Source organism: Coloeus monedula (assembly GCF_965178545.1).
Source record: "Coloeus monedula genome assembly, chromosome: 21".
In the NCBI taxonomy this organism is placed as follows: Eukaryota; Metazoa; Chordata; class Aves; order Passeriformes; family Corvidae; genus Coloeus; species Coloeus monedula.
The window spans coordinates 5950519-5977171 of NC_138801.1; the positions used below are offsets into that span (position 1 = coordinate 5950519).

General features: G+C 46.2%; 1 protein-coding gene across 9 annotated transcripts in view; it reads left to right on the forward strand.

The window, feature by feature from the left end:
* Nucleotides 1–25835, forward strand: part of DNM1 (dynamin 1) — a gene marked incomplete at its 3' end in the record, with an annotated part of 65819 nt that extends 39984 nt beyond the window's left edge. For 2 of the 9 annotated variants that reach the window (XM_082294993.1, XM_082294994.1), the window contains exons 14-22: nt 557–568; nt 1835–1948; nt 12166–12275; nt 12880–12991; nt 14209–14220; nt 15500–15670; nt 15845–16086; nt 16453–16671; nt 25608–25835. In XM_082294993.1, the coding sequence (XP_082151119.1) occupies nt 557–568; nt 1835–1948; nt 12166–12275; nt 12880–12991; nt 14209–14220; nt 15500–15670; nt 15845–16086; nt 16453–16671; nt 25608–25668 (1053 nt within the window). Of the gene's footprint in view, nt 1–556; nt 569–1834; nt 1949–12165; nt 12276–12879; nt 12992–14208; nt 14221–15499; nt 15671–15844; nt 16087–16452; nt 16672–20032; nt 20055–24220 lie in introns of those variants that run through there. The other 7 variants (XM_082294995.1, XM_082294996.1, XM_082294991.1 and 4 more) reach the window with 6 other exon arrangements.
* Between the last annotated feature and the right edge of the window lie 818 nt (nt 25836–26653).

Below are 26653 nucleotides of genomic sequence, written 5' to 3' on the forward strand. Positions count from 1 at the left end.
TGTCCCAGATTTGCTGGGGACGTGGCAAGGCCATCTTGGCTAGAAGATCTTGGAAACAAAGCCTTACAAGCAACTTCATAGAGAATGGAAGCAAATGCTTTTGCTTAGTCTTTTTAAAAGACATTCACTCCTGACATCCATCCTCTTCATAACAAAACGTTTGGCTACCTCTCCCTGGACATGACATTGCGGACTGTTTCAGATTGTTGGCAGGCAGGTGTTCTCAGCAGGTTGGGCTGGCTAGCCAGCCGTTTTGGAGCAGCTGTAGGGAATCCCATCCTCTGCAGTCCTTTACAGTAGAGCCGAGTGTAGAAGAGTGCAAAGGGTAGACTCTGGATCTACCTGTAAAGTGCTTTCACTTTCCTGTTAGCAGATTTATTTTGGGATGGGGTTGCTTGTGTTAACACCTGGGGTGAAAGATTTGCTACCAGCCTCCAATTTATTTTATTTTTGAGCCTCTCTTCTCCTGCTCCAACTTTCCTAGTAACAATCTCTCCTCTCTTTGCTCCTCTCCTGCTCTCTGCTCTGCTGCTGTTGCTATGGTTCCCCTTTGCAGGATGAGATCCTGGTGAGTAGAAGGCCACTCAGCAGGGTGTGCTAATGAACATTAATGTTGCATCTGGGAAGGCAAAACCAAGGCATAAACACATTATTCCCTCTGCTGCTGAATGGGGAGAGGAGGGCAGCTGGCATTAGACACAGATGAAGCATAAACGAGGTGGAAAGGTAGTATGTTGAGGAAAAATTCAGAGCTGCGGGTACATCTTTTGAGTGGGTGGAGATAAAAAGCAGCAATCTGAGGATGTGTAGTTCTGTTCCACTGCCCTCTCCTGTCCACAGGGAGAGTAGGACTAGCTTGAGCTTAGAAGGCAGGAGATGAAGACCTGAGGCTCCTACGTTTGCCTTTACAGAGTAAATTGCCAATTGAAATGATCCTGTACCTCCAGGGCAGGTAACCAGGTAGGCCAACTGGGTAGATGGCTCACACAATGCAACCTGCTAATACACTGTGCAGTCTTATGGTTTTTCAATGCCAGGAAGTTTTCAGCAAGCATATCCATACAACAAGGTACACACATAATGCACACAGATGTTTTTGGGTGTGAATAGTGCAGTAATAGGTATAAAAGCTAATGCCTTTATGTGGATACATACCTGCCTTTGATTAAGTGGTTCTAAACCACCACTCAGTGAATAGAGTCCCCTAGAGGGTAATAGCCTGGCTTCTTTACAGACTAAACTTCTAGAAACTTGTCTTGCTCTAGATTAATATGACTGCCCAAATACCTGGGCATGCTGACGTCCAGGATACTAATTCCAGATGCACCATTTTGTTCTGTTATCCTTAGTGACTCCTTTTACTAAACTCAGTTCTTTCCGGGGTGCTTGGCCGTGTCCTGAACTGGTTCTCCCTACTGTGAGTTGAGTGAAGCACTCCACACTTGCAGTGTGCTGAAAGGTGTGCTGGTGTCCTGGTTTTCTCTAGGAATGGCCTTTTCTGGATGTTTTACTGTGATTTGGTGCTTGTAGATTGTGCCAATGTCCAAGGCACTCCTGATGTAGTTCTTTCTGTATCTTTCTTCTTGGCAGAGGGTATAATGCACAGCACTGCCAGGTTCCTTCCTGCCTCCTTTTTATACTATTCCTGGCCCTTTTGGGGCAGGGACCTTCACTGGCCAGTTGAATGGGGGGCTCTTCTGGCAGCAGCAGAGAGCACCATGTTCCTTGTCTTTCCATACTGCTCTGTGTGTGGGGACACCCTTGGATCCCTCCTCTGTCACCTAAGGCCAGGGATGATTGTCCTTGTTAATGCTTACGGCTTCCACCCCCTCAGGTGATCCGGAAGGGCTGGCTCACCATCAACAACATTGGGATCATGAAGGGTGGCTCCAAGGAGTATTGGTTTGTCCTGACAGCGGAGAACCTCTCCTGGTACAAGGATGATGAGGTGAGTAGCTCAACTCTGCTGCTTGAGTCTCAGGCATCTGATGAGGACAAGCCCTTCAGATCACTTGGTGTTACAGATGTATCTTCTGAATGCTGTCTGCAGCTTGTGACAAGCTGAAACTGTCCTTGGGCCAGGATCCCCATGGCCTCAGTACTGCTGAGCATTTCTGAATTGATGTGAATGTGGCTTGTTTGACGCACAAGGAGTAATATTTATGCTTGAAGTTCTGGCTCAGTGGAAAGTTGACAGGCACTTGGAATGAATTTGACCTTTATTCATTTTGCTGTGGCAGCTGTGATCATCAAGGGCGTGATGGGTTAGTTCCAAAGTTTGGACTTCTAGGCATTTGTGGGGCAGCAGTGAGTTTTCTGAAGGCACATGGCAGATGATTTCATGCATCTCCTGGTTACAAGAAAAAAGCTTTCTCAGAGGAAAACAACAGGAGCTGTGGACCTGATGCTCTAGCTCAGGTGCTGGCTCCTTCTGACGTCGAATAAATAACTTAATCTCTCTCAGGTCCAGCTCTTAAACATGCAAAGTAGGAATGTCTTTTTACTGTTTCTATATTGAACATGCCAGTGAATGTGTTATATGTAAAATTGTTTGAGTCGTAAATGGTTAGAGTTCTGCTGATCAAGTACAGTGATGTGTGGAGTATCACTGTTAGGAACATGGACCTACTCTGTAGAGTTGCTTGATAATCTTGAATATTAGCAATTCTGGCAACATGCTGTGATGTGTTTCTGCTTCAGTGGGAATTGTTATAAGCAGACAGAATCATTCCAGCTGAAATCACTGTCAACAGCGTCTTACTTCCTATGCAAGACAAAGGTAGATAATTGTCCTTTTTGATTACTTTGAAAAGAGAGAGAATAGCTGGATGGTTCTGGTAAGAACATGATTGAAAGGTTTGGTCCCCTCAATGTGCTGGGAGATGAAAAATGTCTGGTATGATGTAGTCATAAACTGAGTTGATCAGGGTTTCTGACTGCAAATGAAGAAACTGCTCTGCCTCTTATTGTGGTTTGTGTCCCTCACGTGTTCTGAGGCACTCAGTATTGTGTCTGGAAGCTGCAGTCAGGCCTGGCTTCTTGTCTAGTTGCTATCAGTAGGCCTGTTTACTTCTCAGCAGGTAGAAATGATGACAAATACAGTGATGGATCAGCCTCTAAATATTGCTTTCTGTATGGAGATGGCTGCTGTGCTGCTATGGATGAGCAGGCAGCAATTTCCTAATTGAAGAACCAGGCATTGAAATGGCTTTCACTAAATCAGTGTCTCTCTGCTGTAAGACCCTTACCCTTTGTGTTCAGAGTTGCTTGGGGAAGCTTCCCTCTACTCTGGGCTTCATATGCAGGTCGAGTGGTTATAAACATCAAGTAGTTTAATCAAAGCCAGCTGCTACATCTGTATTACAGAGATGATCAGAATTCCCTGTTCTTCCCCCAGGGAGTGGGAGGGAGGGCAGGCTGCAGTGGGGATGTATAAACTGTTGATAGATTCCAGTTGCCTGGGATGGGGATTGGACCTCCCTCCCCTCCTGAGGGAGGGCAGCCTTGGGGGTCGATAGCAACTGGAGGTCTGCACCATTTCCCTTCTGCAGAGCTGCCTAATGAAAACAGTTCCCTGCCAGTCCCCATCCCTTAAACACAGAAACCAGCACTGATGAGGTCTGAGCTGCCTCTGAGAAAGGAGCCTTTGTTTTCAACTGAGTGGGAGCAGGGGGGAAAGGGAAGTGTGTGTTTTATTTGCTTCCTCCCCAAGTTCAACTCCTTGATCACTGGCTGTTGTGAGGGAGAAAGGAAGCAACATCTGCCTGGACTCAAATACTGAGTCAGGCTAAAAGTTGGTGCATTTGATGGGCAGCTGGGAGAGCCTTGAGCATGGGGATTCCCATCCCAAACCTCAGTACTGCATGGAGCTGACTCAATGCCCGAGAGCTGCTCACAGTGCATGGTCCCCTGTCAGACAAGGCATCTTTGCATGTCTGTTCCAGGGCTCTCCTTCTCCACCAGTTCAGGAGAACTCATGTCCTCTTCAGCTCCTGAAACAATCTCATGTTTTTTTAAAGGTTGTACACAGTGGTCTTTCTTTGCTTCAGCTCTGGAAGGAAGCGGGAGGCTGTGTCTGCCCCACCCTGCACTTTTGTGGGCTCTCTTGTCCCAGTTCCCCTGTGCCCTGGCTGCTTTCCAGAGGGAACAAGGAGGAAGCTGAATCTGTCTTTTGAGGATGGAAGTGCTGGTAGCAGAGCTGTGGGTGCTGATGGGGGAAGGAGCAGGGTGAGGTGGTGTGTGGTGGGGTGAGGGTGAAGGCTAGGCCAGCACCTCTGGGGCCAGGAGGATTGGGGATACCGCCTCTCCCTGCCCTGTCCCACAAGCCAGGACCCAGAGTCTGTGGAATGAAGACATCTGGACCCCATTAGTGAAATACCAGTCTTTCCGCAGCACTGGCTTGTTTTTTCTCTGCCTGTGAAGAAAGGAACTGAAGCTTAAAATGTCTTAAAGGGCCCAGCATTACATGTTAGCGGGGATATATGGCTGTGGATGCTCTGGAGGGGCCTGAAGGAGTGTGCTGGGGAATGGGAGGGGAAGGAAAGAGTGGGCCAGGCGGGGGTGGAAAGTTGGCTCCCCACTCTGCCTTGCTGCCAAGAGCATGTGTGTGTGCTCCTGGGCTCTCTGTTTTTCTTCCTGTCTCCCTTCAATGAGTCGAACACTGGCCCCATGGAGAGTGGCCCCACAGAAAGCTTGGCCTCCCAAGACCTGGCGACCCTCCTGAGGTACCTGCATCTCCTAAACCCTGTGGGATCATGCTGTAGGCCAGCAGCGGGAAGGAGAGGTGGGGAGGAGCCTGCTCTGGCTGTTGGCAGTACAGAGTGAGGTTTCCTTGCTCAGGGAAGCCATAGTATCCCAGTGGAGCAGCAGCACAGCACCAGAGTACACTGGCTGCTCAGCAAGCACCACAGTGGCCATGATACAAGAATTTGATTCGAGAAGTCCTTCTGCCCAGATCCCTTATGAAATGCACAGTGCCCATGATTCTGCAGGGCTTTCCTGCCTGCTGGAAAAGAGGGTCTGTGAGCTTGGATAGAGCTGCTGGTGACAGGGACCTTGTAGGCAGGATGGAATGAGCACTGTGCTCTGTGGTTCCTGTCAGTAAAGCTCACTCCCTGCTCTGCAGGGTGACTGTTCCTGCTGGAGTGCCTGTGTGCCACTTTGTGCTGGAGTGTTTGCACAGCTGGGTGGATGGCTATATCTGCTGCTTCCTTTGGGAATTTGTGTGAATGTACAATACAGATGGAACCTTTTGTCCTTACTCAGGTAAATCATGTACTAGAAATTTGGGTCTTCTATGAATGGGTGGCTACATTAGAAGAATGACCTTATTTGCTTCTGTGAGGGTGTTCACGTCTTGAATGCAATGTCACTGCATTTGAGACCTGTGTGTGTACAAGGAGGGGTGACTGCAGAGTTTTAGGTACTTTAGGTGTGTGTGGGTGCTTCATATTCCTTACAGATCATGTTGATTCCTGATGCATCAGTTGTTCTTGAGCTTCTTCTCTGTCTTCATGCCTTCTCTTTTGCTTGAAACATATTCCTGTCCTGGGGAAGATGTGACCTTATTGACAGTCACTAGATAGCTGTGTATTCTGTACCTGTCAGTGTCTCTTACCCAATTCTAGTTTAAAAATAAACACATGGATCAATAGAGATTGTCCACCCCCACTGCACACATGCACTTCCCTCTTCCCTAGCCCTTCTTCCCGCTCCCCAATCCATGTCCTTGAGGCCCAGATCAGCTGGAAAAAATCCTTTTTTCTTTACTCAGATGCCCACCAGTCATCAGAAACTTGCTGTGATGAGTTGGCTGCAGTTAGGTTTTTGCATCCAGCTTGTTTTAAAGACCATAAGAACAGGTCTGCTCTGAGGTGGTTCCTCTCCTGCTTTCATGCTGCTCTTAGGTGCTCTCTGGAACATGTTCATTTTCTTTACATTCTCTGTGGAGCCTTTTCATTCATGCACTTATCTTTTTTCACAAGTGTATGTTTTCTCATAATCTTACTCAGTTTTAATCAGTCCCCATTTGTGCTTTCACTCAGTTTCTCTTCTTTCTCTGGCAGACAAACATCAAAGCAAATACAACATCCAGAGCATCCATACCTCCAACTTTGAATCCCTTGTGGGTTTTTCTTTGTATTATGACCAGTATTCTTTACACTATGAACTCCCCTTTCTCCAGTCACCTTTCTGTGCTTGAATCTGCCTTCTCAGGTAGCAAAGCACACCGCAGTTGTGACTCTGACAGGCCTATGTGTCCATTTCTGCGTTTTATGGCAAAGCTTAGCATGTGAAACACAAGCCATCCTGAACACAGCTACCTTGGGACAAGCACATGAAACTGAAAGAAATAAGAATGGAATGAAAGATATGGAGGAGAAATGAAAGGGTTGTGAGTAGGCTGGTGAACAGGCAGGTAAAAGTGATGATCAGGCATGGCTCCAAAGGGTTAGACCCTCCCAGGGTGAGGGATGAGTGACCTCTGCATGCAGCCATCCCCAGAGCCCACCCTCTCCAAGCATGTCCCTCTGCCGTGCAGGTGTTGCCGTCCCCGTGCAGCACTGGCAGTGTGTGGTGTATCCCAGCACAGCCTAACCAATGTGCAGACTACTGTACAATCTTGTAGTCCTGAACAGGTAGTCTGAACACTGGGCAGACGGAGTGGAGCCTCTGCAATCTGCTCTCCGGCAATCAGCAGCTCATTAGTCCTCTCCCCTCCCTGCTTTTGGGATGGGGTTGTGCGGGGCAGAGATGGGGTGAACAAAAGTCCAAGTCCTGATTGGGAAAACATCCTCCTCTGGCAGCTGGGGGAGAAGAAATGTTGCTCCCTGCATGTTTCCAATTTGGAGCAAGTTTCCAAGCGCCTTCCTCTTCCAGTGCGGGTGTCAGGCTGGTACCTGGATTCCACCTGGGATATGCTGTACCTTTTTAGAAAGAGAAAAAAAAAATAGATTACTGCAGTTTGAGGAGGAAATGCTGTGAAGTCTTGGCTGTCACCCAGGTGTGCAGAACTCGTTGCTTCATTCAAGTCCTTTTCTTCCCCACGGACCTGTGTGGGAGGATCCTCAGGCCCCATGCACCTCATCTCTCGTCCTGAAGATCAGCGGGTCCAGAGCAAAGCTCAAACAGGACCAGCCTTTGCTTTCAAGCCCTCCAGAAGATCCTTTGACAGGGTTGCAGAACACAACCTTGGCCAGTTACCCTTGCAGCTCACCTCTGGCTGCTGCAGGAGTAATCCACATCCCCTCTTTCTCTCCCCCCACTACGCCCTGGCATTGCTGAGCCTCCCTCCCTCTTCTGGTTTTTGCTCCCTCCCTTCTTGCTTCCCTTCTGTCCTTCTGCCTCACTTGACGTGGCAGTGGAAAGCTAACTAGACTCGAGGGAGGAGCTTGCTGGCTGCTGGGAAGGCCGAGTTTGGCAGGAAGTGAGCGGCTGACGGATGGGGTTGCGCGGGGGAAAGGAGGGTTCCCTACCCCGCATGGAAACTTGAGGAATGCTGTCGCTTTCTGTGACGCCTGGGTCCCATGTAGCGATTCCAGATGTTAGTCCCTGCCCACGCGCTTTGCTCCCTCTCCCTGTGCTGCAGGGATAAAAAGGACTTTATTCACATGTCTCCCTTCCAGGATTCCTTCTCCTGGTGTGGATGGTTAAGATTTGTGACCGAACATATGAACACTTGGAACTCCCATCTTGGCACTAACCATGCACTGGAGAAGTGTAACCCACCCTCTCTCAGGGGTGTGAAACACTTTGTGTGTGTATGCATGTTGTGCTTTACCTTAGCAAAGCAAGTCAGATACTCTGGGATGGTTCATCCCTGCCCTGGCACAAGGACAGGTGCAGGGAGAAGTGCCTGGTTGTCCTTTTTGAAGGCTGGTGGGCATTGCTGTGACCTTAGAGAGGTCATGACAGTCGAGTTTTGGGCACTATAGTCTCTCTCAAGCAGCTCAGGTTTCTGCCTGTGCTTCCCCATAAACCCCCTGATGGCTTCTTGGGGTTGCACTTGGCTGGAGGTTTAAATCTGCATGTTATTTCAGTTGATGTGAATAAAAATCTTTACTTTTGTGCAGGTGAGTTAATTACCACTGCTGTGCTTACTAAGCCAACAGTAATGGTTGTGATTAATCACATGAGTCCAGGTCTAGTGTCTGCAGAGCTTTTGAACTAAATCAGCTTAAAATCTTAGGATGTGTTGTTTAAGTTAAACCAAGGCAGCTTTCTGATGTAAACAAGCCATTACAGCTGCTCCACAGCTTGGGAGAGGAATCATTCCTATAAATTATGCTCTGAGGGTAAAAGTGATCCAGGTGGGCTTTGTCTGGGAAAGATGGTCTCAAGATGTATGTATGTAGAGGGATGACCAAGGCTTCCTGGAGGAATCACGTCTCAGAAATTCAGCTCTTCTACTTGCTAGGACAAGAAGCAGAAAGCAGTTGGTAACATCTTGTTGGGGGGGAGTAGAGTGGTTGGTTCAGCTTGAAAAGCTCAGTTCACTTGCTTTCAAATACTCCAAACAGTTTTTCAAAGGCTTCTTCCTAACAATCGTTTAGTGTGCATGTATTCATGCAGTGTGTTTATTATAAATTATGATGTTAATGTTTCTCCATTTGAATAGAGTTTTATGAATTTTGGAGTTCCCAAAATGCTGTGCATGTGTTTAACAGAAACAATTTTACCAAAACTCCAAGCATCTCTGGGGCAGGTTTGTTTACCCATAATACTTTACATCTTACAGGAGGGGAAAGGAGATTAAGAGGTTTAAGCAAGATTAATTTTTCCTAATTTCACACAGCCCCCAATTAAAACAATGGCAATGTCTTCTCCCATATCCACAGACCCTTGTCTCAGTGTAGAAGGTGTTTGTCATAATAGCTACAGGGAAACCTTTAATTAGTTTATTTATGCTCCAAATGCAAACTGAGACCTAATAATTCTGCCAATTACTTTCTTGTGCTGTGAGTGCCAATTTCCAACCTTAGGGAGCCCACACATGCATCTGTCAGCTTCATTTTGCATGTATCCAAGAGCAGGAAAATTTACTTTGCTGCTGAGGCAGTCCAGGTGAATGGAGGGAATGCTTGGACTCAGGCTGGCTTGCTGCCTGCTGATTTCTGTGAACTTCTTGTAGGTTATTACCTACAGGTTAGCAACAAATAATTCAGGTGATGGTGCAGATTATTGCTACATCTGTTCAAAACCCATCTCTAGGATTTAGCCACCATAAGATGTGTAGCAACAGTAAAGGACATTGGAACATCAGGCTGCAACTGCAGTATCACTTTTTCCCTCCAGTTAGTGTGCTTTCCATCCCACTACTGGAATGGCTCGTGGATCCTGGTCGGCTTCCTGGCCACGTCTATTTTCTTTCCCTGGTAGATGCAAAGTACAGAGCCATATGGCTGTATTCTGCACTGTGCCGGAGGCGGGGGAATAATCCTCTAGCATTTATCCTGCCTCTGCAAGGAGCTGGCAGTCATCTCTTTCTGCAGGTCTCCATGCAGGCTGAGACTCCTGTGGGGAGCAGCAGCCCTGATGAGGGGTGGTTACATCACTGTGCCTGCAATACTCCCAAGGCAAAACTGAGCACCATGTTCTGTTTCGTACAGTCTGGGGGCCTCTGCCACTGCCCCACTTCCCCTTGGCCTCGTGGCTCTACAGATCAACTCACAGCCAATGTGCACATTTTATATAGCACATACTCTGCTGCTGAGAGAGAGTTTTGCCTAATATTTTTTTTCCTCCCCTTATTGATGAAGGGCAATATGAGCAACATAAGCCTCTTGGAATCAGACTGAGGACTTTGAATATAGGATTTCACAGACTACTTTCCCATTTTGATGTGTGCTGGCTCTTCCTTCTTTTTCCTCCTGACTCCAAGTCTGGAAAGCTAGAGAGAGAGAAGCCCTTTCCCCCTTGCCCAGGATGCTGCTCAGCCATAGCACACCCTGCCAGATTGCTAACATATGGGCAGAGCGCTCAGCCAAAGTTTTGAGAGGTTCAGCCCTTGGCAGCTCATTCCACACTTTCCTGTCTCTACATTCAGGAAATGAAGTCAGAGTGTTGATATAAAACAGGCTGGGTTGAAAACTGAGAAGCTGGAAAGGCTGAAGTGGGGGACTGGGAAGGGGGAGGTGTGGGGAGATGGGGAGCAGCAGGGGCTCACTGCAGCTTGCCTGGCTTGGGGGCTTCTTGTCTTGTGCCCATGTCCTCCGCTTGATTGCTCTTGCTACCTCCACCTCGAGGACTGATACGTTGTGCTGGCAGACAAATATTTTGTCTCCCCTGTGGTCTGTGGAAAGATCAGCATGTGGAGATAGCATTGTCTGGATCATGTGGCAGCATTTATGTGAGAGCTTGGAAAGGGTGAAAGTTGAAACTCTGGCAAAGAGCATGTTGTTTCCATATCAGGGACATGGAATTCCCTTACCTTTTGACATTTTTTCCTGAAGAATGACATCAGTGCGAAACTCCTATGGAATTATGTGGGTCTAATGCAGGAGGTTTTTCTCAGACATCTGTAACATCAGTGTTTTTTGTTGGGTTTTATTGGTTTGTGGGTTTTTTTGGTTTTTTGGTTTTTTGGTTTTTTTTTTTACTAGCCCAGAGACTGTGGGGTGAACTCAGGGAGTTCCAGTTAAGTGAGGCTGCAGTGGGGATGGTCTGACTCGGCCAGGGACTCAGCAGTTGGTGTTGTTCACTTCTAGGTCACTAGTTCAGACTAAGTCAGCATAATAATAAGCCAGAGTAATAGAAAGCTGCAAGTTGTTTGTGGCTCACAGAACCTGAAGTAGTCTGTGTAGCTCTGAGACCAGCATGTGGCTGACAGATATCCCATTAGAAAAATGCCTGCCCACATCTAATTAAAACTGATCAGCAGTATTAGAAAGTCCAGGGAAATTTGCTTGGAAGAATTCTCCTGTTTTCACAGCCTGGCACCTCTGAGAGAGAGTCTGGCAGCAACCCAAGTGATCTCTTCTGTTTTCTAGGTGCTGTTTTTTGGGATATTCTCGTTGCATGTGTTTCGTAATGAACTGATACAGTTTGATCTTTGGGGTATCTCAGAAGTGTGAGATGCTGGTATCCTTAGCAAACTCAAGTCAATTTAGCTGAAGCTTAAGAGGATGTTAGGCTGGACTTGCCATTGTCTGGGTGTTTGAGCTCAGCAGCTTTGTCACTTGTACCTGCTCTTCTGCCCTGCCCTCCTTTCCTGGTCAGCTCTTCAGGATCTCTGCTCACTGACCGTCTTTGTTTTCCATCTTGTTTTCCTCAAGAGTGATCATGTTGTTTCCAGCCAAGAAAGGTCTACAAACACACAAGATCTCACAAAGGGACAGTCACACATGCTTGCTTTGCACATAGGAGTATGCTCTGGTTTTGGTTTAGTCTTGGATAGCCTTTTGTAGGCCAGTGTGAGGGCTCCCTCTCTTGTTGTGCTGGGGTATAATTCCCAGCTGGAGTAGGATGCTCCAAATGAAGGCCTTAAACCAAACTCAGTTCTATTAATTTGCTGTAGATCCAGATTTGAGACTAAGCAAGGCTTACCATTTCTGACTTAGTTTCTGAATGCAAATATGAAAGTTAAGATCAAGTTTTGACATTTCTGTTTTTTATGAAGGTGAAGGGTTCACAACAACTAATAGAGTGTAGGATTAGGACAGTGATAGGATGAAGTAACAAAACCAGCAAGTCAGGTTTTCTGAAGAGGTAAATTTAAGTTGAGATATATATATATGTATGTATGTATGTATGCATGCCAGATTTTTAACATAATATTTAACATCACGGTTTATTGACGCATAACTTCTGTATCAAACCAGCTTCTCCATCACATGCCTGGCTTTTCCTGAACCCAGATTGACCCCTTTTCTAGGAAGAGTGGGACCACAATGCTGAGCATTATTGGGGAAGTTGGACAGTGCTGTGATGGTGCCTGGTTCTGGAAGAGTTTATGGGATGGGGTTTTTGGGCCACATCACAAAAGCAGTTGGGAAGGACAAACTCTTGTTTCCAGAGGTCCCCTTCTCTCACAGACTCAAGGAAACAGAGGACCTGGGTCTGAGAATGCCTCTCTGTTGATGTGGGGCTGTGTTGCTAATGCTTCATGCTGGCAGAGCAGAGGTGCCACTGGAGCAGGGAGCGACTTGTTCCTCATTCCCTTTTCAGGAGAAAGAAAAGAAGTACATGTTACCAGTGGATAACCTGAAACTGCGAGATGTGGAGAAGGGGTTCATGTCCAGCAAGCATATCTTTGCTCTCTTCAACACTGAACAGAGGTATGCTCCCATCTCAGCACACCAAGCTGCTGGAGCTAGGGACGGGGTTTATGTAACAGGGTAGGGATGAGTGTGTTAAGATAGCTGTCCAGGAAGGATGTGAGTGTCCTTTCAGGACAGCCAGTTTTGAAGGAGATGGGAGGACTTAACTTCATTCCTTCTGGTCTTACAGATATGTATAACTTTCCTTTTTTTGCCAGTGCATGGCTTGTGGTGTTAACTTACCCTTCAGTGTTTTGGTGTCGTTACCTGGGTTTGCCTCTGACTGGGATATATATTTATAATCACAATGTTCTTGGTGAGTGACTAGGGAAAGCCAAAGGACCTGGGATGGCTGGAGAAGTCCAGCAGCAAGCAGAATTGAAAAAGGAATCCTTTTCAGGCCTTGTTGAAACATGCAACTGATTTGAGAGCCATCAAACTTGATTAAAAAAAAAAAATTCCTCTTGCAGGGTCATCATGAGGTTCCTAGCAAGGGACCAAATGTCTCTGTGTCTCCGTCTTAAAATGACAGGAGGATTCCCTGGTCACTGATATCTTTGTCAAATATGGGCAGATCTCTGAGCTGCGAAAGAGAATAATAAAATATGTGTCTTCCTGTCAGGAATGTTTACAAGGACTACCGGCAGCTGGAGCTGGCCTGTGAGACCCAGGAAGAGGTGGATAGCTGGAAGGCTTCCTTCCTTCGTGCAGGAGTCTACCCAGAGCGTGTTGGGGTAAGTGACAGCCATGATAATGGGATAAGGAGGAGCACAGCATGTGTATTGGGAAGAATAGCTGCATCTTCTTGTGTTAAAAATAAGTCTGTGAGGGTTTTGCATCTTTCCAGAGCTGAGAATCTTTCATAACAGAAAAGATTCTTGGTATATCCTGGTGCTTCCATTAGGGAAGCTTGAGATAAAGTAACTGGCAGCTTCAAAGGGAAGATAAAGTAGGAAAAGACTGCCTTGATAAATCCCACTAGCTGTCTTGTTTTGTGGACTTTAAATTCACAATATAAGGGTGACATTTAATTACCTTGACTACTAACTGGTATGGTATCCACTGAGCAAAAGGCACCAGTCCTTTTTGGTAACACTATACAGTCTTATTAGAAACTTCCTAACTTAGCAGTTGTTCTCCCTTTCCTTCCTCCAACCAATTAGGGAGGGATGTTCTTTGAATTATTCTTTTGTTTGGTAGATACCCTAATATGCTCCTTTAGCAAGAATTCCTATCTCTTCTCTTCCCCTTGTCCCACAGCACTTATTGTCAGCATTATTTTCTGCTTTAAAAGTATCTTCTAGGCAATTGTGGTATGTTTCGTTCAAAGCCTTTCTGGTTCCTCTGTGAGAGGAAGCTGCTATAAATAGTTTTCCCGTTAGAAAAGTGATAATTGCTTTTCTGTTTGTATTTGTTGCTTCTAATAGATTTCTTGCAGTCATCTGTCCTGTTACACTTGAATATTGCTGGGTTTGCCTTAAAGCATTTCCTAACAAACTGATAAGATGTTTAAAAAAGAGGGTTAGAGACTGGGCTTTAACAGTGACATGACTTCAGATTAGCTTTGAACCAGACTGGGCCTCTTAACCACAGTGGCTGTAGGCCACCTATTGCTGTGCGAGTGGAGGGGTTTAACATGGGAACCCTGGTTCCTGTCTTAAAACCCATGTAAGGAATGACAAGTGGCCCTTGCAGGTAAGTAGGTTGTCCTTTGTTGCTAACAATATGGTTACGTTTGCAGAGCATCCCACTTTTCAATTTAGCCAAACAGTTCGCTTTTCCTCTTCTAGGGTAATAGAGGTACTGATGTGTTTTTAGTGGGATTGGTCTTTTGCCTGTCAGTGCTACTATGGGACCTTCTCCAAATTCTGAGACCAACTAAAAGTCATCTTTTATTTTTTGTCCCTTTTTATTTTAATTTTTTCTACGTATGCTCAAACTGGCCTGCCAGGACAAGGACAAAGTAAGTCTGACCCCCTCTGCCTGTGTTGCCTCCTGGGGCTCTCACCAGATAGCTCCCTCATATTTTTTCTCCTTTTGTCACAATTTCCTGAGAGGCATTTGCTTCTTCTCCCTCTTTATACCCTCTGTTGGATTCCTGCTGTCTGTTTCTGTTCTTGGTTTGAGTTTTCCTTTTTTCTTTTTATTCCTCCCTTTTTGTATGACTTCTGAATCTTGGTGCAAGCTTGTTTTTGGGGTTTTTTTTACCCTCACTTTTTTTAAGTTGTCCTGTTTGACATCCACTTCCTTCACTTTGTTTCACACTGAGACCTTGCATTCCTTCATTATGTAAGATCTTCTCAGCAAAAGCTCAAATGAACAAAAGAATTTGCCCTTTCTCATATATTTCGTTCCCCAAAACAAAAGAGATGCCATTTCCTACATGGCAAATTGTTCAGACTAGGGCTGTTTAAAACGAAGACGGTTCATTATACAATCCAGAGGGATTTTTTTTAAGTAAGCATGGAGGAGGGCAGCAGTTCTTTCATGCTTCAATGCTTTGAAATTGATCCCAAATGGAGGAGCCTTGGAGATTGCTTGCTGTCAAACAGCACAGTCCAGGTTTTACCTTACAGAATAAACAACTACTTCTGTCTCTTCTGTCTACTTCAGGCAGACAGGAAGAGATTCATCTGCTTGGTGTGAAAGAAAAGATAATTATAACTTACGATGCAGGATTTGCAGTTGAAGTGATAGAAAAGTTTTCTAGTTTATTCCATCTTCTTGTGGTCAGCCTGAGAGGAGCAGTTATGTCACTTCTCTGTATCTGTTTTCTCATTTGTATAATGAGGACAAAGATGCAACATGGCAGAGAGCCTGTGAGACTTAATTTATGGTGAATGACTCTTGGTTTTAACTGACTCTGGTCATGCAAAGCCCAGATCAAATGAAGAACCATTCAGGAAGCTGTAGACATTAAAAAGTAATAATAGAGCTTTGAGTATGCACCAGAGCCATAACCTGTGAACATGGGTCAGGAGTCCCTGTTGTCTTTCACCTTTGTTTAATAACTTCCTACTGAGAGAGCAGTTTTTTTGCTAAAATTTCTCAGATCTGAGCTGGAGAAGTCTGTACAAACTGAGCTGTGCATTGACAATCACAGCTCAAAATGTAAATTTAATTAAGTTTTGCTTATTGCATGCGCTTCCTGCCTGTTCCCTTCTATTCTTCTCTTAGCTCTCATGAAAAGCCACTTTTGTGTTACATTTGAAGAGCCATTCTGTTTCTCCTTTTTTCTGCAGGCCAGTGAAGCAGAGGAGAATGGAGGAGATAGTTTCATGCACTCCATGGATCCTCAGCTGGAGAGACAAGTGGAAACGATCAGGAACCTGGTGGATTCCTACATGGCAATTGTCAACAAAACCATCAGAGACCTCATGCCGAAGACAATCATGCACCTCATGATAAACAATGTACTTATCACACCGTGGTGAATGGAAGTGGGAGTGGCAGAAAGGGGGAAAATAGAGAGGGAGGAATAGAATGAAGAAAAGCTGAAGGCAGCTTGGAAGGAAGAGGTGGGGACAGAATAGAGTGTTCTGGGGAAAGATGCTGAAAACTGATTCCCTCTCTCTGCTCATTTACAGACCAAGGACTTCATCCATTCAGAGCTGCTGGCAAACCTGTACTCCTGTGGCGACCAAAATACACTGATGGAGGAGTCGGCAGAGCAGGCCCAGCGACGCGACGAAATGCTGCGCATGTACCACGCCCTGAAAGAGGCCCTCAACATCATCGGGGACATCAACACCAGCACCATCAGCACCCCCATGCCCCCACCGGTGGACGACTCTTGGCTGCAGGTGCAGAGCGTACCGTCCGGACGCAGGTACCAGAGGCTCAGGGGGGGAGCCCCGCAGACCTGCCTGATGCCTCTTCAGTGCCTTGCCGGGGCCTCCCACTGAGACAGGGAGCCCTCCTCTTCTCCTCTTCTTCCTGTGGATGAAGAGTCCTGGGTATTTCTGCTGGCAGGCTCCTGGGACATCTTTACAGAGATGTTGAGATGTTCTAAACCTTTGGGTTGGATGGGGCTGACGTAGCTTTGAAGGCAACCTGGGGCCTGGTGTGGCCCTTGAAAGCCAAAGGGTGGTGTGTAAAGTGATGTGAAGCTAAAGAGAGAACACTGAAGGCAGCCTTGGCGGCAGAGGGATCCCAGAGCTGTTGCTGCAGTTGAATGCCTTTGTTTGTTTGGCAGGTCCCCCACGTCCAGCCCCACGCCGCAGAGGAGAGCTCCTGCAGTGCCCCCCGCCAGACCTGGGTCTCGCGGACCGGCTCCTGGGCCACCTCCTGCTGGTGGATCCACGCTGGGTGGTGCCCCCCCTGTGCCCTCCAGGCCAGGTGCCTCTCCTGATCCCTTTGGGCCCCCACCTCAGGTTCCTTCTCGGCCTAATCGTGCTCCTCCTGGTGTTCCCAGGTAAGTCCTGAAACACTGCTCCACGGAGGTGGGGTATGTTCTGGTTTTGGGTCGGAGCCTTGGCAGCACTTGGCCTGCCTGGGCCATAGGAGGAGAATGGAGTGCATGGTGTGGGTACAGCCTTTGGATATTTGAATTGTATCCAGAGGCAGGAGCATCGTTGTCCTCTGAGAACTTATTGTATGGATGAGGCGATGCCAAGACAGCTCTCAGGAGCAGAGGGACAGCTGTTTTTCTCTACAAACCTCTGTAAAGAATGTGGGAGAGAACCTTGTACCCAAGGTTTACAGCAACTGTACCAATGCCTGTAGTCACCAGATAAATCACAGGACTGGGGTAAGATTCCCCTCTGTGTAGAGCTCCCCAAAGTCTGAAGTTGCCCCTTTTCTCTTGGCCCAGAGTTCTTCAAGGTGAGTTGGAAGACCTTCAAAGCTGTTAAGTTGATTTTGGCTAGGAGAGGATCACAGAATCACTGATAGGGAAATGAATTCTTAGGCAGTTTTGTTGCTTGCGTAATCAACTTCAACGTTTTCCAGTCTAGAGGGTTCAAATCACACAGCTTTGCTTTCCCATTAGGAAACTCATTTCCTTTCCTGTTCGGTCACTTCAGACACACTTCAACATAGTAATAAGGGATTATCCTCTGTGCAGCTGAATACATGTTTCTGAACAGGACTTAGGAAGCAGTCTGGAACCAGGAATGCTTTTGTGTTGGGTACTTAGTTTCCCTTGAGGAAGAGGAGGTAATTGCAGTGTAAAGAACAAAGATAACCAGAAACTCCCCAGTGACATGCCAGAGGGAACACTTTCCTTGTGGAAAACACCTCTCCAGTGGGTGCTGGTGGCACAGGTCTGAAACTTTGCATTTTCTGTGGAAACACACAGCCTGTCAGTGGTTGGGGATGGTCTATGGCAGAGTGGGTTCAGTCTTCCTCCTGCGATAATGCCCAGCTCATACTTGGTGCTGCCTGTTTGGAGGGAAGTGGTCTCTGCCAGGCTGCAGCCAGCCCAGAGGTAGATGAGTCCAGACAGCTTTATTAGACCAGTTTCTGGTGTATATGCAAATGGTTTTACTTTCTTGGTGCCTTTACCCCAGTCCTTCCTAAGCACCTTGATGCAGCTCCCACAGTAACTTGTCCTCCCATACCTCAGTGTTGCCCCAGAGACTGTGGAGGCACCTCCAGATGTCAGCATGCTTCTATTGTGTATTTTGGCTCCTGCTTCTTGTGACCCTGCCTTTCCATATACTGTTACTTTGTGGTTTTGTTTTCAGTATTCTTACGCTTCTTTCTGTCTCCATCTTCCTCCATTCACTCAGTTTCATTTCTTCACTCATGAAAAATATTCTATATACCTGGCCATCGTGATAGGATTCCCCAAATGGGCTGAAATGAATTGGCCTTTTTTGAAGAAATCTGTCATGGCCTATCTTAATGGCTGTTCTGCCTTTTGCATGAGTAGAAGGGTTTAGGGGAAGGTAGGGAAAACAGCACTGGAGCAGAGGAGGAAAGAGTTTCATGCTTGAGTGAGCAAACACTTGCTTTAGGAGAGATGGTAGGTTGGATTGCATGCTACTGACTGCCCTGATCTGGAGTTGAGAATGTAATTCCAGAAGATGTGAAGTGTGATGCTCATTCTCTGATCCCCCTCTCTGATTCTTCCAGTTGTTCATAGACTCCTCCGGATCCTGATACCAGCTTGTCATTTGAGTTCACTGATGAATGGAGAATTTCCAATGACAAGGGACTCTTTCTCTTCCTCTCCTGTATATAGAATAAGAATGTTCCCTGCTAGCACTTGGACTCGGGTCCTTCTGCCATGGGTGAACGAATGCCATCTCCATTGTTGCTTTTTTAATACCCATCTTTCCCTTGCTAACTGGGCTGTGTAGTGTGTGTGTGCATGTGTGTGAGAGAGAAGAACAAAGCTCTCGTGTACAGCACAAGTGGGCTTTGATGGAGGAGTTGGTGGTATGGAGTGAACTCAAGTGTGTGGTGATGGCTGGGTGTACTTTGTGTGCTCATTGATGCCTGTGGAGAAGTTTGGCAGTTTTGTGCCTCTGGTTTGAGCATCTGATTTTATGAATGATGAACTCACACAAGTGTCACACTACTCCTTTTTCATAAACATAAACATATAAATACATTTTCACATATAATCACCACATGGTACCTTTTTTTGCACAGGAAGGTTTTCCTGCATATAGTTAAGGACACTAAAAACAAGACTTGCCATCCTGCTTCTGTACTTAGCATTTATTTAGTTTACTGTGGAAGTCCACATTGACAAATACATCATTTTGGGAGCTGAAAGTTACAAACCATCCAAGATCCTATCTCTGTGCAATGGTCTGCATTTAGGATTTGACCTGGGAAAGAAGTCTATTAAGGTATTCCTCCAGGTATTTAGTCTCTTTAGTTTAAAATAATTTGATAGAAATTGTAGGTAGAAGAACTTGAAGGAGAATTAAGGAAGTTTCAGTGAGAATGACTCAACCATTGGAAAAATGTGTTGAAGGCATTAATGGGTTCTCCATTTTTTGATACGTTTAAGGAAAAGAATGTGAGGGATCAGCATCACAAGGGCATGGGTCCGGGGTTACCTTCTGGCAGGGATGGTTCTCACTGGCTGCTGTGCTGGTCAGTACAATGGGGACACATCAGTAGAACTCCCAAAGGGTTCTTGGACACACAGTTTTAAGGGACAAATTATCTCCTTAGTGATTTAGTGGCAGATGTCTGTGCCCATGGCTGGGGGTTGGAACTAGATAACTTTTGAGGTCCCTTCTAACCCAAACCATTCTATGATAAGGTCACACAGCTGTATGACCTGAATTATTCAGGAGATTGGAGTAGCTGATTTCATGATTTATGACCTTCAGAAAGAAGCCTCTACCCACTTCATGCCTTTTTGGGTACTGCTCAGGACTGCATGTTACCTCCCTCTTTCCTGAGCTCTTTCTTAACACTTAATATGGTCAAAAGATAGGAATCCTCAGTGACAGACAAGCCCAGCAACCTGTGCCCAGCTGGTGGGTACTGAAATCTGGGTATGACACTGGTGTGAACAACAGCCTGAATGTGTGAGGGACTTGGGTGAGTGAGCAACAGTGAGTAGGTGTGTGGACAGATGGATGGGTTTTGATGCACCGCTGTGCACAACAGGGTCTGGATGTGTGCAAAGATGAGGCTATGAGTGGTGTCTGTGTGTTTGCAGTCCCCCTACTCATGCTGTGTTTGGAGGGGGATGTGTGACTGTGTCTGTGCAAGCGCTTGTGTCTCTGTTCCACCTTCCTGACAGTCTGTGTGGCCTCTGCCTTGAACTGTCTGAACTGCCATGTTGATTTCGTGTTGTCTTTCAGAATCACTATCAGTGACCCCTGAGGACTGGCAGCCACGGTAGGTTTTGCACTCTCGCTGCGATGCATGAGTCACTGTGTCCCCATTCTCCAGCACTGCTCTGCAGCTCTCCTCTGCTGCCCAGTTTTTGTGTTAGTAACAGAGTCCCTTGTCTGATGAACCACCTCTGCCAGGATCTCATAAAGGGAGGAGTCTTGAACAGAAAAACTGGCTGATCAGAGACAGAGCAGCTGCTTGAGCTGCGGGAGCTGGGAAAGCCTCAGTACCTGATTTAAGGTCTGGAGGACCCTTTCTCTGCTTCTAAATAGAGAAGGTGGGATGGGGGAATGAGCTCTGGCAACAAGGTCTAAACTCTATGTGTCTTTCATTTGGCTTATATCCACACTAACAGTAAGATCAGCTGAATAAACTCTGGTTTGATTTGGTCTCTCAGCTCTGTTAGGATCAAGATAGAGACTTGGGGAGCAGATAGTTCAGACTCCTCTTCTTCTAATGTCTGGCTGGAGAAGTGCTCCCATCCTCACTGTGTCCCTAGTGCTCATGGAAGTCAAGAGGAGTTTGGGTCATTAATACCAGGACTTCCATGTCTGAGTGCAGGATAACTCTGACATTGAATGTTCCCTTTTATCCTTGTGTCCCATCATCACAGTTAGATGTGAACTCCCTCTATTCTCCCCTTGACCCTTTACCTTCTAGGTTACTCTCCTGCTTCCATTCAAACTGCCTTCTCTCCTCTGCCTCCTGCCCCTGCAAGAGGAAGGATGTGGTTATCTGTGTCCCTCAAACACACTGCCCTGAGCTCCTGTGCATTTCCCTGTCCTCTCTCTCCCTGCATTTTGCAGCATTGTAGTGGTTCAGTGATGTAGCAGGGTGTGGGTTTGTGCTGTGTACTGCTCATCCTGTTAATGTCGAGTGGGGGTGTAAAGAGGGACATTAGCAAATTCTCCTGAATCCTTTTCTTGGGAACCTCCAGCCCTTGTTGACAAAGAGGTACAGAGGGCAAAACAAGGCAGGTGTGGATTTTTTGGGCCCCTTCTCCCTTTCTCTGTGGATGTTGTTTCATGACAGAGGAGTGGAGCAGCAGCAGTTCCTGCAGATTCCCTTGCTGCTGGTTGTGGCAGAGAGACCTGGGGGCGAGGAGCATGTGCTGAAATCCTACTTTAATAGGAATAGCAGAAGTTCAAGCCACTATTCTGGGGCAGGGGGGTCACAGCCAGCCCCCATCTTGCAGTAGATGGTGTCTGTTACTGCTGCACAGAACTGCAGTTAGGTGCCACATTGCAGTGATTGCTCATGATTGACATCTTTGAGGACGTCATCGTCAACCCTCCTCACTGATGACACATTGCAGAGGTGTTGGAGCAATCAGCAGTTTCCTCCGATATTCTGCCTCCTGCAGACATCCCTGACAGCCCTGGAAACATGCATCCTGGTGAACAATCTCGGGAAGGAGCCTTGCTGTTGTCTGTACCCCATTCTGGGACTCGCTGTTATGGGGCATTCTGGTTTTAATCTGGCATAAAGAGCACCAAGGAAATAAAAATTTTAAAAAACCGAACAAAACCAACAACAACAACAAAAAAAACCCAACCAAACAAAAAAATCCAAAACCCCAAATGATCCAAAAAATTACAGCCAAAACCTTTTGCAGTCCAAGGGAATAAAGGTAATGTTTTCCCACCTCTGTTAGGGAGTTCCACTGGTAAGGATCTATTAGCCCAGTGGTTCTTAGATAGGATTAGCTCAGTGTTCTCTCTGGGTATGGCCTGAAAGACTGACTTTAAAGGATGTGACAGTCACTGTAACTCATTTCCCTGGGCTCCTGCCAGAACTCAGGTCTTCCATCTCATGTATTGGAGACAGCCACAGGCTTCCGTGTGAGCAAAACTTTGTTCCTTGTCCTGACAGAGAAAAGTGTCTTTTCAGTGATATAAAAAGGCTTGACTAGCAATGTAGTCAGACTGAAGCAGCATTTGGGGGATAAATGCTGCCTGAGAGATTTCTCTGTCCCTTTTAGTGCTGGGAAACAGTTTGCAGCCTTTTCTAGTCTTACCAGGCAGATTCTGTAAGCATCTCCAGCAGACCTCAACAGAAAGAGCTTATAAATTTAAAAAGTGACAGTCTCACACCCTAAAATGCTTTGAATGCTGAGAGAAATAAGTCTGCAAAAATCAGTCATAGTACATTATAAAAAAGTAGCCCATCTACCTGTGAATTACTTGTGCTCCTTTCAGCCCTATTTATCCTGCTAGGGTCAAGTGGCCACTCTTGCCAGAACACTTCACTTACTCTGGTGGTTTCAAGCATTCTTTTCATGTAAGCCCTCAGAGGCTTTTAGCACAACCTTTGCAAACTCCTGAAATGCAAACAGTCCTTCAACCTTCTCAAAAAATGCCTTCTAACACGTGATGGTGCAACAGCATCTCACTAAAGGCTGAGCTGAAGTTCTGTAGGGTTTTAATTCTGGTCCTGTTGCTGTTCCAATGATGGTAGAAGCCACCAAAGGGTTGGTGTGGCTGCATTTACACTGTGGGCACCCTTAGAGATAATGCACAGATCCATGTGCCATGAAGCTCAGGGTCACAGATTCCCCAGTTGTAACATCCTGTTGCAATTTTTACTTCTGAGCAACAGTATTATTTGAGCATCCTTCCAAGGTAATTGTAATTTCTGGGCTAGCTCAATCCCATAGTTATTTTCTGTACAAGAGCAGTACAGTAACTTGACTGCCATGCTGACAGTGGGGGCTTGCATTGGTGTTTTCAGTCAAGGAGAGAACATTTGGAAGTGCTTTTACTCTCTGAAGCTTTTTTATGTATCATTTCCCAAGGCAAGGAACAAGTGGTTGTAATTGTTTTGAGATCTGGGGCTTAATAGATCTGGAGCAGTAAGTTCTGCTGAGGTTTAATAAACAGGACTGGAGGGTTGCTCTGGTTTATTTGCTAAATGAGGGAACTTGCCCTGATTTATAGGAGTGTAACTTCTCTTGTGCCAGTATGATTACAGACCACTGGTACAAATATCCTCCTCTGCCTGTCTTCTCTCCCTCCCCTCAGCCAGTGTGTCAAGAGAGGGCCTTCATTTCTAGCAGTGAGTTGATTCTGTCATCTAAATCTTGTCAGTTTGGGATTATTGAGGTATTAATTCTGTGACACCTGGTCCCGTATGATCAGTGCAAGGGTTTCCCCTCCATTTGGTCTACATGCTGTTGGCTTTGCACTTTGCATTTCAGGCAGTTTGGACCTTAAAACTACTCTGACTTGGTACATAATAAATAACAATTTAGTTATCTTAAGGAAACATCAGCAAGATGCAGTTGAGGTCACAGACACTGCAGGGAGCATGCTTTAAAGGAAAAACACAGATTGGACTCAGTCTTACAGAACATATTTCTATTTATAGCCTTCTTACAGCCTGTAGTCTGGGGCTGAAGTGATATTTCAAGTAAAGAGCTGAGAGACATGTCAGGGGTGTTGTCTTGTATTTTTTGTTGTGTTTTTTTTTCCCCCCAGTCCGTTACAGGAAGGAGATTCTAGAACACTTAATCCATGCAGAGGGCAAACACATTGCTGCCCATTTACATAGCTAAAGTATCAGCAAAAGAGTTGGAACTGAATGGAGTAGGAGTAGCCAAAGTTCCTTTTATTGACGTAGAAGCTGCATTTGCTGTGCACCAGAACTGGAAAACTGAAAGCCCTAAGCTTGCCCCTGACATCCAAGATCAGTCTCATGTCAGAATAGGGAATCTCAGGCTTGCAGTAGCCTCGAGGCCAGGGGAAGAAGGTGCTCCTCCAAATCAGCCAAGAGCCTCTGGCAGCAGCGCGTCTCAGAGGACCCCATCCATGCTGTGTGACTGTCATGTGCTTGATACAGGAGCTCACTGTTGTCCGTGCTTCTCCACTCATCCCAGAGCCAGGGCACTTACTGGCAGTAAATCTCTGCACTTCCAAATTTCAGAGGGAAGTAAAACTGGCAGTCCAGGGTGATCTGTGCTGTGCAGAAAGGCCAGTGTGAGGCCAAATAGAAGCCCGTGAGCCTCGTTTGTGGAGCTGCACTCTGGGGGGTTTGTGCCTCAGGTTGCATTCTTTTGCTGGCTCAGGCGAGGTGGAGAAGCATGTGTGGTTGTGACTGCAATTGCTGTGCTAACCACAGTGTGTGTTCTCTTGTTTTTGTTTCCTGCTTTTTCACAGCAGAAGGGGCCCCGCCTCACCTACTCGACCTACCATAATCCGACCGGCTGAACCGTCCCTCTTAGATTTATAACTTGAGGCTGTAGACAGCTGGCAACGAGTGCCGTGCTGGCGGCTTCCCCATTCCACCCTCCCTTCCACTGCCACAGTCACTCCTCTCATCCATCCCATATCCCTGCCTTCCCCCCACCCCTCCCCAGTGTGTCGTAAAACTCTAGCCTAGTGATCGAGCTCTTTGTCTTCGCTCGTGCGTCCTGTATTGCTTTGTGAGCATAGAGTAGCCTTCATTCAGTGGCATGGATCCCTGAAGTACACAGGCTCCTTGGAGAGACCAGCCACAGGGACATCCTTAGGTCCAAGTGGTGGTTGTCCGTCCGGTGATTCCATCTGCCTGGTCTAGCCTGGATAAGTGTCCTGCCTGCACCAGTTAGCTGAAGCATCCAGGACTGAGCTGTAGCTGTTTTCTTTCCTTGTAGTTCAAGACAAAAGCGTGGCTTAACAAAAATCTACTGTCAAAACACCCATTAGGAAGAGATTAAATGTCGTGTGTATTAGGTTGACTTCTAAGGTGCAAAAATTTCATGTTGGGAACAGTGCAATCAACTTCATATCAAAGTGAGGCAGGAGGATCAGTAAAGGGGGGAATCAGTGGATCAGCCCAGTCCTGCCAGAGTGAAGTCTGAGGTAGTGCACACATATCAGCGTGCGGGGAGCTCATGGGACCTGCTCACACTCGGCTCCCAGAGCCGGGCCATTCCTGCTGGGGACACACTGGCTCCTGCCAGCAGTTGTCTTGCATCACAATTTTTGGCTGACTTTCCTGAACCCAGCAGGGCGAGGGGAATAGACACGCTGCTCCCCCCTTGCAAATGGACAGCCACATGTTTCAGGGAGTTTGCTGTGTGGTGTTTTGTTGAAAATATTTCTGCTTTGAACTAAGCACATCTTTCAGTGTTTTTGGGGTACTGTGGTGACTTCTTCCGTAGCCTTTTCTTGCATGTGGATGGTACGTGTTTGGGGAAACTTGTAACCGTTGTTGATCACAACTCATCTTAAGGTTTGGTTTTTACTTTTCATGCTACATGTATTAAAAAAAAAAAAAAAAACAAAAACTTGAGAATTAAAAAATATATCAACCCTGTACATCTCAGATGTCATGTTTCTACCAGAGCTAAATGAGCCACCTGTGTTGCAGGCTGTCCTCCAGGCCTGATTCATGTTGCAGTTCTCTCATTTCAGTGCTATTACTCTTTATTTCTGTTGTGGATCCTCTATTGTTCTGATGCCAGTTCCTTGCTGCATTTTAACTATTGTTTTACTACTTCTCCCCCTTTTCCTTCCCTTTCCCTTTTCCTTTTTCTTTGTTTTTCTTGTCTTTAACCTCCAGCCGGCCGGGTAAGGCCAGTCCCGCCCGCCCGGAGAGTCCAAAACCACCATTTGACATGTAGGCCTGCTCCCTCTGAGACTCTTTGCCTGCCTCTTAGCTGTTCTGTCCTGGAATGGTCTGACTCAAACCTCACACATGGCTTGTTTTGTTTGTAATTTGTGACACACACATATCAGATGTGACTGTAGTGAAACCGTTTTTGGGGGTTTTTTGTTGTTTTTTTTTTTTTCCCAGCTGCTTAAAGGAGTTAAACAAGTATATTGTAGTAATGAGAAACATATCTTTACTGTTATAAATATCTATAAATATATATATAAGATGAAAAATCTATATATGTCCAGGTGTTAAAAGCCATTTGTGCTTCCATGTGAATTTTAGGAAATACTTAAGTAGGAAAAGAATATCTATATACATATATATATACACACACATCCAAAAAGTTAACCAAATCCCAATGTTGAGTTTTTGAGCTAATTGTTAAATTCTCTGCTGTGTGCAGTTGGGTTATTGTATTACCCCAGACTTGTGGGTGAACTGTCTCAGTGCTGGTAGTAGCTGTGATGCAGTTTGTGATCTACCTGTCACTTGTTTATTGGATGAAATAAACTCTCATTTCTGTATAATGAAGGTCTCCATGACTAGAATAAAACCATCTCTCTTTCTCTTGCTTTTTCTCTGGGTGGTTTTCAAGCTGTGTTTTATTATAACCCGATATTTTCATCCCACAGAGTTAACAAGCTGTACATGCACGCAGGGGCTGATAGGGAAGGTGAAGCAGATCTGCATCAGCACTGAGTATCCAGGAGCTGCAGTAGAGTGAAACAGCTTGTCAGGTGCAGAAAGGTAAATCCCTGTGCAGAAGAAATTACGTAGAGGTGCTTCAGGTGTGGGGCATACAGAAGGTGGGAGTTTGCACATAAATTGCTTCTTAAAAGGGATTTTTGCCTATGCTGCTTGTGGAGCACAGCAAGTGGATATTGAGTAAAGGTGAGGTCAGGGAATCACTCCTGAAAGGCGTCAGGGAAAAAAATTAATCTGAAGCTGGG